Below are 10,000 nucleotides of genomic sequence, written 5' to 3'. Positions count from 1 at the left end.
GATATGAACACGGCCCCTGACAGAGAAACACTGCTCGGGATCTAACCTGGTTAACCAGTCTCTGTCGCTAACTAAACACCGGACACACTGTATTGCCTTTTCAGTCATCTGATGCTCTCTCCGCTCACAGGAGAAGACACCTGTGCAAAAGCTTCTGTACGAGACGCCTTATTTCTCCACACCGTTGATGCTTCTGTTACTCCCCGAGTCTCTCCGTTTCCTGGTGGAGGAGGAAGTTGTGCCGTCCGTCTCAAAGTCCCCTGCAGTGACAGAAAACACACAAAGGCATAATTCATGCATGTTTGCAAAGACCTAGAGGCAAACTAATTCATTTGACTGGATATGTACAGCTGCATTGTACATTGCATTGACTATAAGGGTTATTAAAAGTAAAAAAAAAAAAAAAAAAAAAAATAATAATAATAATAATAATAATAATAATAATAATATATATATATATATATATATATATATATATATATATATATATATTTTTTTTTTTTTTTTTTTTTTTTATTTATTTTATTATTATTATTATTAATTTTTTTTTTTTTTTTTTAAATGTCAAAACTTATTTTTATAAAAACATTCAAAATGAACATAAATTGAAATGCTAAATAAATTTAAAAAGGTAAATTACAAAAATGAAATAAAATAAAATACAATATTTCAATAAAAGAAAAAAAAATGCACAAAGATAATATGCTTGACTTGGCCTTGCATTTCTAGTGTGGCTTCCAGTGTCACTTATTATATAGAAGTTTTAAAAAATAAAATAGTGAGCCAGTGTTCCTGAACTAGTGAGACTTTTCTGAGTGGGTCGGTAGCAACTATACAGTCATGTAATATTATTAGTGTACAATCTTAACAGTTTCATTTATTAACAAATAGTAAGAAGTTGTTTTTAAATAAATATTAGATTATAGTATTTATTTTACACACACACACACACACACAGTCAAAAGTTTGAAAACAGTAAGATTTGTAATATTTTAGATGTTTTTAATGTTCATCAAGGCTGCAGTTACTTGATCAAAAACTCAACAAAAAAAGAAATATTGTGAAATTTTTACCATTTTAAATAATTTTATATATATTATATAAATTTTTATAATTTTATATAATAAAAATATTTTAATATACTTTCAAATAGAACCACAAATTCCGATATACTGATTTATTATTACAATTATTATTATGTTGGCAAAAATTGTGATTTTTGTTCATTTTGAATATTTTACTGTATTTTTCAAAATTTAAAAATATAAACCTTATCTAACAATATAAATCTTTGTGTAATTTTAACATGATTTAATTTCTTTCAAATAAAAATAAATAAATAAAAATGTACTGACCCCAAAATTTTGAATGGTAGTGTATATTGTTAGAAATTTTATTCTTTCAATTATACAAAAATAAAATAAAAAAAAAAAAAAAAAAAAAAATATATATATATATATATATATATATATATATATATATATATATATATATATATATATATATAATAAAATATTAAGCAGTACAGTTTCCATCACTGATAATAAATCAGCATATTAAAATGATTTCTAAAGATCATGTGACACTGTAGAAAATAGAAAACAGAAAATAGTTATTTTACGTCGCAAAATTATTACACAATATATTTCCTGTATTTTTGATCAAATAAAAGCAGCCTTGACGAACATAAACATCTTGAAAAAAATATATGTATAAAGAATAATAATAATTATATATATATATATATATATATATATATATATATATATATATATATATATATATATATATATATATATATATATATATATATATATATATATATATATATATATATATATATATATATTAGACCCACGTGTGTGGGTCTAATATTAAAAATGATTCCCGTCTATTTGTTCTCTGTGTTTCTGCTGGTTCTCCACTAGAGGTCCCTACAGCTCACGTTCATCATTATCATAACCAAGCATTAATAATCTGTACCTCTGCATTCAGAAGCGGCATCGACCGGCTCCGTGTAAATACTGTCCTCACACTCCGAGAAGCTCTGCAGGGTCACAGCATTCATAAACTCCATATCATCTATGGGCTTACATTTATTTATTTGGATTTTGTCCGTGAAGCGAGCAAAAAGACGCACCTTCTGTCGGGGCCCGTAGGTCTCCGCGAACCAAACCATCCCATAAAGACACAGGAACGTGATGAAAGCCTTCAGACACAAACCAACAGTGAGCGAGAGACGGAGACGGAGACAGAGACCACCGAGTCTGAACTCACCAAACACACGAGCCACAGGATCACGTACAGCACCTGCGTCTTGGAGAACAAGTCCTGTCCGAACTTGACGCACGCCAAGGCCTCGAGGAAAGCGATCGCTCTGCGGGACAGAAGCAAAGAAAGATTTAGACGGACTGAACCATTCTGGAGTCGGCGGCGTCTCCAGAAAACATCAAGAATGATAAAATCAAACTAAAAAGCTGAAGATATCTCCGATCTGTGTGTTAGTTGAGAAGACTCACCCGAACACCCAGCACTGAGTCCCGACCCGCTTACACTGAGTGTCCGTCAGATACGCGTAATACTGCCTGAACATCAGAACAAACCAACATCTGCTTACTACACTGGTATTATTTCAGGGTCACATGACATGCTAGGATTGGCTTTTAGATTTTCATCCATGCACCTTTATCAGTTTTTGTTACTTTATATTTTTCGATTAGATTCACTTGATTGTTTGTACATTATTATTATCATCATTATCTCCTTTTTTTGTTGCTTTTAAATATATATATTATTATTTTTATATATATATATATATATATATATATATATATATATATATATATATATATATATATATATATATATATATATATATATATATATAAAATTTAATAAATATATATTATTTAATATATATTTAATAAATATATTTAATATATATTATTTAAAAAATATATATTATATATTGATAATTTCTTTCAATTTTTAGACATTTTATGTAATATTAATTTTATTTGTACATTTTTATGAATTAATGATGCAGGTATCACACATTTTAATTGACTAGTGTTCATATATTTATTTTCATACAATGTTTTTAAGCCATTTTTATGATTTCATTAATGATCGAGGTGTGTGAGCATCACATTTTAATTTAAAATTTCGTTGATTTAATTCATGATTCAGGTATTCATACTTTATTTTTTTTCATTGGCTTTTTTTTTTATTGATATTTTTTTATTTAAATTTTACATTTTTATTAATTAATGATTCAGGTGTTTGGATATTGCATTTTAAAATAGTTTTATATTAAAACGATTCAGGTATTTATTTTCATTTGTTCCTTTGCATTTATTTAAATTTTACATTATATTTAACAATAATACAATTCAGGCATTACATTTTATTTGACAGCTTTTACATGCATTTTATTTTATTTTTTAAATTCAATCTTCACAATTTTTTACATTTTAAAACAAACAACATGCAGCTCAGTAAAACGTATATTTAGCACTAAATAAAAGTCCCGTACCGTACTGTAGGAGCGGTGATGATCCCGATGAACAGGATGCGGCACCAGCTGAGAGCGTGGCATGCTGGGAAGACGAAGATGTGCTTCAGGAAGAAGGTGTTCAGCTCCGTCAGCTGGAGTCAGACACAGAGGAACGCTTTTTATCAAGTCTGACCCGAATGCATCTAGTAATACTGATTTGACAAAATAAATAAATATATAAATAAATATAAATATATAAATAAATATAAATACATTTATATATTTATTTATATATAAATAAATATAAATAAATATATAAATAAATATAAATATATATTTTTTTATAATAGCATTTAGATAAACTAAAATTATCTTAAATGCAGGATTTTTTCCTTCAATTTCAGTAATTTTGTTTTAATTATTTTATATACATCATATTAGTATTAGTTATTTCAGTACATCAGGTTTATCCTAATATTTTAAATAAAAGCAAACATTTATATCATTTTAAGTAATAAACTAATTTTAATGTAGTTCTATTTATAGAGGATCTTACAGAAAACCATGAAGTTAGTTCATATTTTCTTAATATTTCATATTCTTATCTTCTAAATGTTTTATAGTTCTTATTATATATACTTTTCACTTGTCTTATCTTAAAATTGCTAAAGCCATTGTTCTATTATTGGTCTTTTTTTTTGTTCGCTTTTTTCTGCCGTCTTTGTCAGTTTACAGAAGTTCCTCGTTATCGTATGAACACGACTATATATTAATAACTTCATGCATTTATCAAATAACAGCCGTGTTATAATATAGTTCACGTTCCACAACCAGGGCGGACATAAAAACCGTGTTTTGCACGTCACATGTAGTCTGTTTTCATAAGCCGACCTACTTAAAGCAAGGTAAATGATCTAAAAACCTAAAAAGTACTACAGCTTTTTCAAAGAGCCCCATATCTAGCTGTTTGAGGAGGACATGAAGCGCCCATTCTCTAAGACTTTTAATTATTGTGTAAAGGGCCCTCGGTAGGGAGCGAGGGACTGGACTCTTCACACAATAGAGAACGAAGAGCGGCCTTTCATCGCCGTGGAAACGGCTCGGGGGGGGCGGAGCCTGTTCTCAGGAGAACTCATGTGACCCCCCACTTCTCAACTAGTTAGGGCTGGTTTAACTAGTTACTTAAAATATATAAAATAAATAAAAACGCAGACTAATAAAAGTTAATTCAAGTAGTTTGGGGGTTAGCCGGATTAATAAAATGTATTAATAGGGATGTAATTAATAATAATTCTTACCCTTATTTAATGATAGTTGTTGATATAAACACTGATTATTGTTAGTTAATGTCAGCTCGGGTTCTTTAAATAATATCAACAACTATCAGATTTAATCATTTAATAAATGCTTTAGAAGTATTCTTCACTGTTCATTAGAACTAAAGCAATTAATGTTAGCAAAATGACTGTAAAGTGTTACCAAATTAATCTTTTATCAGTATTTTTCTCTATATAATTTGACCACCCAAATAAAATATTAATTACCATATCATTTAAAGAAAGATGAAACTAAATGAGAATAAAACATTTTAATTGATTTCTCAATATTACTCCGACAAAACAAAAGATGAAAGACAAATATATTTATAAACTGATGTGCGTGCATTATACTGTATATAGAATTATGAGTACGATTATTAATACAGACTAAAAGTAATCCATTTTTAATTATTGTTTTGTGTTTCCAAAGTGCATTCTGGGATACCAACTCGGACTTGAACCAAACCTAAAAATCGCCATGTTTTCATTTTTCAGGGCTTAAATAATACTTAATAATAATAAATGTTGATATAATATATAATAATAATAATAAATATAATAATAATAATAATAATAATAATAATAACAACAATAACAATAATAATAATAATAAATAGTAATATAATATATTATAATAAATATAGTAATATAATATATTATATTATAATAAATATATTATAATAAAATAATAAAGTAATATTATAATAAAATAATAAAGTAATATTATAATATAATAATAAATATAGTAATATAAATATAGTAATAATAATATATTATTATTAATAAAATGTTGATATAATATATAATAATTATAATAAATAATAACAATAATAATAATAATAATAATAATTATATTTATTTCAAATAGCTATGACGCCCCAGTGAAGCGCTTTATTTTTTCAAAGCAGTCTGAAAGTGAAGCACTGACCTGCCATATGATCATGAACAGATAGACTCCCATGACTCTCTGCAGGGAGGACTTGGGGTCGAGCCAGCGCACGTATGTCCAGCTCGCCGGAGTGAACTGAAGGACGGCGCGCTTGATCTTCCCCGTGGTGCTGTGGATGTCTCTGAGCGGCACAAACACACTCGACATTACGTGCAAAGCCCTTTCAGACGACCGAATGTTCAGCTTTCTGTGTTTTCACTGATGCACGCTAGGGGGCGCCGTTACGCCCGTCCCCAACGAGTCTCGCGTCGAACAAGCGATCTCGAATATAAAGCATATTCATATGAAAAATAATGCCAACGTCAACACTAACCGCCTATAAAAGGATCCAGAAAGTGATCAAGAACCGCTTCGGGAGCATCAAGTGTTGATAAAAAAAAAAAAACGTTTAAAGCTAAAACTAGAAATAAAATTCTCATTGTTTCAATCAATCAATCTTTTTTATTTCTATAGCGCTTTTAACAACACAGGTGTTATCAAAGCACTGAACAGCAGAAAGCAGCAGAACACACTGATTGTTTAAAAGTAGAGGGCTTTTATTTTGACGTATTGCACGTTTAGATATTCATGCAACAAAAATGGTGGCTTTTTTTCAAAAACGCTGGCAGGGAAAGAGTTAAAAGTGCTTACCAAGGTCCTGCACGGACAAAACACCGGAAATATCAAGCAACTAAACGCATTACGCCATAAAACCTAAACTAAGCACTGCAGTAAGGATTACAGACAAAAGAAGACGTAATAGAAAAGCATAATAGAAAGCTCCCGAGACGACGGAACAGAGAGAAGTCTTAAAAGAAACGCTCCACTTTTTGTGAAAAAAAGGCTCATTCTCCAACTCCCAAAGGGTTAAAATGTTGAGTTTCACCGCGTTGAGATCCATTCAGCCGATCTCTTGGTCTAGCGCTAGCGCTTTTAGCATAGCTTAGCATAGATCACTGAATCCGATTAGACCAGAAGCATCTCGTTTAAAAACGACCAAAGAGTCAAGTTAGGAGATGCTTTCGGCCTCAAGGTGTTTTGTGAATATGGGCTACTTCTTATACAAAAAAGCCCAACTTTTTTGTATGTGGTTAGTGTTGACGATCACATTATTTTTCGTAGGCATACGCTAACACGCGATGTCGCTCGTTTCTGCGTCTTCCTGGTCTGCGTTTACGATCGAGTGACTCGGGACTGGTTCGGGAGACGCGTGACAGCGCCCCCTAGCGTACGCAGAAAACGGGAAGATCCCGTGTTTGGCGGGGAAAGAGTTAAACACGCCGCCATTTCCAACTCTCCAAGAGTTAAACTTGATTTTTACCGTTTTTGAATCCGTTCAAGCTGATCTTCAGGAGCACTGTAGCTTAGCGTAGACCATTGAATCTGACTGGACAGTTAGCACGAGTACAGAGTTTCGATATCTTTTCTATTTAAAACGTGACTCTTCTGTAGTTACGTTACGTACCAAGCCTGGCGGAAAATAAAAAAGGCAACATGACTAGGAACTATACTCTCATTCCGGAGGAAGTTCAAGGAATTAAGAAAGTTGAAGGTACTACGGCCGCAGAAGGCGCATTGATTTTACGCGGAACGTGAAAACGCTGGGGACTACTTTCGGGTGCTGCGTGATATCACTGTATATAGTTTGTGTCGTGTTTCAAATAGAAAACGTTACTGAAACTCTTCGGCCATTTTTGAGCGTGATGCTAACGGTCCAATCAGAATCAATGACCTACGCTAAGCTATGCTAAAAGTGCTAACGACCAGATGCACAAACGGTACAGGTCAACTTTTTAACTCTTCGGGAGCTGGAAAGTTGGCCTGTTTTTCCTCCCGTGTTCAGGTTAAGCAAAAGCATGGGGGAAAAAGGGACGATCTGAAGGATAGAGCGTTTCGGAGCGCAGGACCAAGAACCGGAAAAGGCGGCGTTCGAGAGGCGTTTCTTACTTGATGCTGGCCCAGTGATACGTGCGCATCTCCAGGAAGCGGCAGACGGTCATCCCGAGCCAGATCCCTCCGCCGTTACACAGCAGAATGTCCAGGATGACCTGATCCCACCAGCACTCAGCGAAATTAGGAAGAAGATGCATGAAGAAGAGCTGCGAGGAGAGAGATTTATCCGCCATTAGCCCGTTTCTAACAAACCATGCTGTAATAAGCTGCTTTAACTATTTATTGCAGTCAATAACATTAATTTGCATTTAATTGTTTTAATTGAAAAACATCTAAACAAAAGGAAAATTTGAATTTGAGTCATTGTTTTTTCGCTGAGCATTTTACAGTGCATTCTGGGATTGCTGAACCAAAGCTAAAATGAAGTTATTTGAGGCCAAATAATATATTTTATCCCTAATTTGCGTTTTAATTTTTCTGTTTTTAGTTTTACTGGTTTAATTTTAATAATCAAAAATCACGACTAAGCCATTAATTTCACGAATTTTAAAAATGTTATATTTTTATTACAATAACAATAGTGAAAGGCGTTTACTTATGCTTTCTTTTTTTTTTGGCTAAAAAAAAAATAAATAAATTTAATCACTTCGTTGTGTTTTAGTACATGAACTTAAAACAAACGTAAAAAATTTGAAAAGTTTTTTTTTTGCAACCTGACAGTTATTTTTATTGCAAGGAAACAAAACTTTGCTGTCCTTTTAATTCATAAGGATTCTGCATTTTAGTGTTTCGTATACATTTGCTATCAACGCGTGAGTGCTTCAACAATTTGGTTCAAAGTGGATCTTTTCTGTCATCAGCGATGAAACAACCACGTGTTTTCTGAGTCAAGACTCTGGTGTTTCACCTCGGTCAGCTCCCAGGTGATGCTGATGGTCCAGCACAGTCCATAGCTGCGGATCAGAAGAGCCTTCATCCCCCAGCCCCAGAAATGACTGAAGGCGAAGATGTCAAAGTGGCTGAGGATCCGCTCCCAGGTGATCACATGACAGTTGACGGCATACTCCTGTCAATCATCACAGAAGACATTTCAGTAGAGCATTTTCACTTCGTCTGTTTTCATTTTTTTTTAAGTTTTACTAATTTAGTATGATTTTTTTATTTTTATTTTTTCATTTTATGAGACGTAACTAGCTGGACAATGTTTTAGTTTAATTTTAATAATTAAATAGGTTGATTTAATTTTAACAATCAAAAAGACAATTAAATTAATACAATTTTAAAAGTTATATTTTGACGGCCTCAATTAATCAACTTTTCAAAATCAAAAATGTTATTTTAACCAGATTCTTTATTTAATAACTAGTTTATCAAGTTGTTTTAATTTGAAAAAAGATGCATTTTAATACTATAATAATAATTTTATTAAATTCTACAAAGGTTTTATTAAATGTTACATTTAAAAATATTTTATTACATTTTCCTGCATCTTATTTTTCTAAAACATGCCTTATTACTGATATATACACACAGAAACATTTTCATATTATTCAAATTAATATTTAAATAAAGCTTAAATTAATTAGCCCTGAATTTGTCTTTTGCAATGTCTGTATAATCAGTGCTGTTTTTACACGTTTATACTGCATTTATTATGCATGCATGAATACACATGTATATATTATATAATAGTATAAATTAGAATATATACACACGTAAATGCATTCCAAAAATTATTTATTTTATATATATATTTTTATTTTATTATGTAAACAAACACTTATTTAGGATGCAATTAATCATTTGACAGCACCTTATTTTCATTTTCTTGCCGTTATTTTAGCATATCAAGTTAAAAATGAGAAATGTTTCCTCGGCAGCTAGTGGAAATAAGTATAAATATTTAATTTTTAGCTAATGTTTGGAAAAAACTTTTGGGGTTTTCTTTCAGCGAACTACGCCGAGTCAGATGTGTGATCTCTGGCAGAAGAGAACGTATTGACGGACGCTTTTCCTTGAACCACAGAACCGGGTCAGATCTCGCTGACCGTCACTGACCATGACGTCGGCTTCCCGTTTGGCGTAACGCAGATTGGGATCCAGCCAGAACATGAGAGACTTGACCTGCTCCCAGTTCAGGAAGATGATGAAGACCAAGAAGAGGAAGTAGAGCACACTCAACCCTGCACAAACAGACGAGAAACACGGCATGCACTCGGCACCTTTCATCATTTATTCATGTTTAAAGATGATCTGGCGGTGCATCTATATTACAAGGCCTGCACTCACCGAACACTATGCGCCATATTGCTGGATGGGGTCTTGTGAACGGCCCTGGGGAAAAAAAAAAGGTTTTTAGTTGAC

The 10,000-nt window shown here is 31.9% G+C and overlaps 1 protein-coding gene across 1 annotated transcript in view; it reads right to left on the bottom strand.

The window, feature by feature from the left end:
- ptdss1a (phosphatidylserine synthase 1a) overlaps positions 1-10,000 on the bottom strand; it is a 14,853-nt gene that overhangs the window by 202 nt on the left and 4,651 nt on the right. The window contains exons 3-13 of the mRNA XM_043260084.1: positions 9,926-9,970; positions 9,695-9,819; positions 8,544-8,702; positions 7,691-7,842; positions 5,744-5,885; positions 3,536-3,648; positions 2,520-2,585; positions 2,278-2,377; positions 2,141-2,209; positions 1,984-2,047; positions 1-260 (exon numbers count right to left, since the gene is read on the bottom strand). The exon at positions 1-260 is cut by the window's left edge and continues 202 nt beyond it. Coding sequence (XP_043116019.1) covers positions 169-260; positions 1,984-2,047; positions 2,141-2,209; positions 2,278-2,377; positions 2,520-2,585; positions 3,536-3,648; positions 5,744-5,885; positions 7,691-7,842; positions 8,544-8,702; positions 9,695-9,819; positions 9,926-9,970 — 1,127 coding nt within the window. The 3' untranslated portion in view covers positions 1-168. The remainder of the gene's footprint in view (positions 261-1,983; positions 2,048-2,140; positions 2,210-2,277; positions 2,378-2,519; positions 2,586-3,535; positions 3,649-5,743; positions 5,886-7,690; positions 7,843-8,543; positions 8,703-9,694; positions 9,820-9,925; positions 9,971-10,000) is intronic.

The sequence above is a fragment of the Puntigrus tetrazona genome, chromosome 16 (genome assembly GCF_018831695.1).
Source record: "Puntigrus tetrazona isolate hp1 chromosome 16, ASM1883169v1, whole genome shotgun sequence".
NCBI lineage: Eukaryota > Metazoa > Chordata > Actinopteri > Cypriniformes > Cyprinidae > Puntigrus > Puntigrus tetrazona.
The sequence above is the reverse complement of the archived record's forward strand: the minus strand, read 5'-3'. Positions and strand labels throughout refer to the sequence as shown.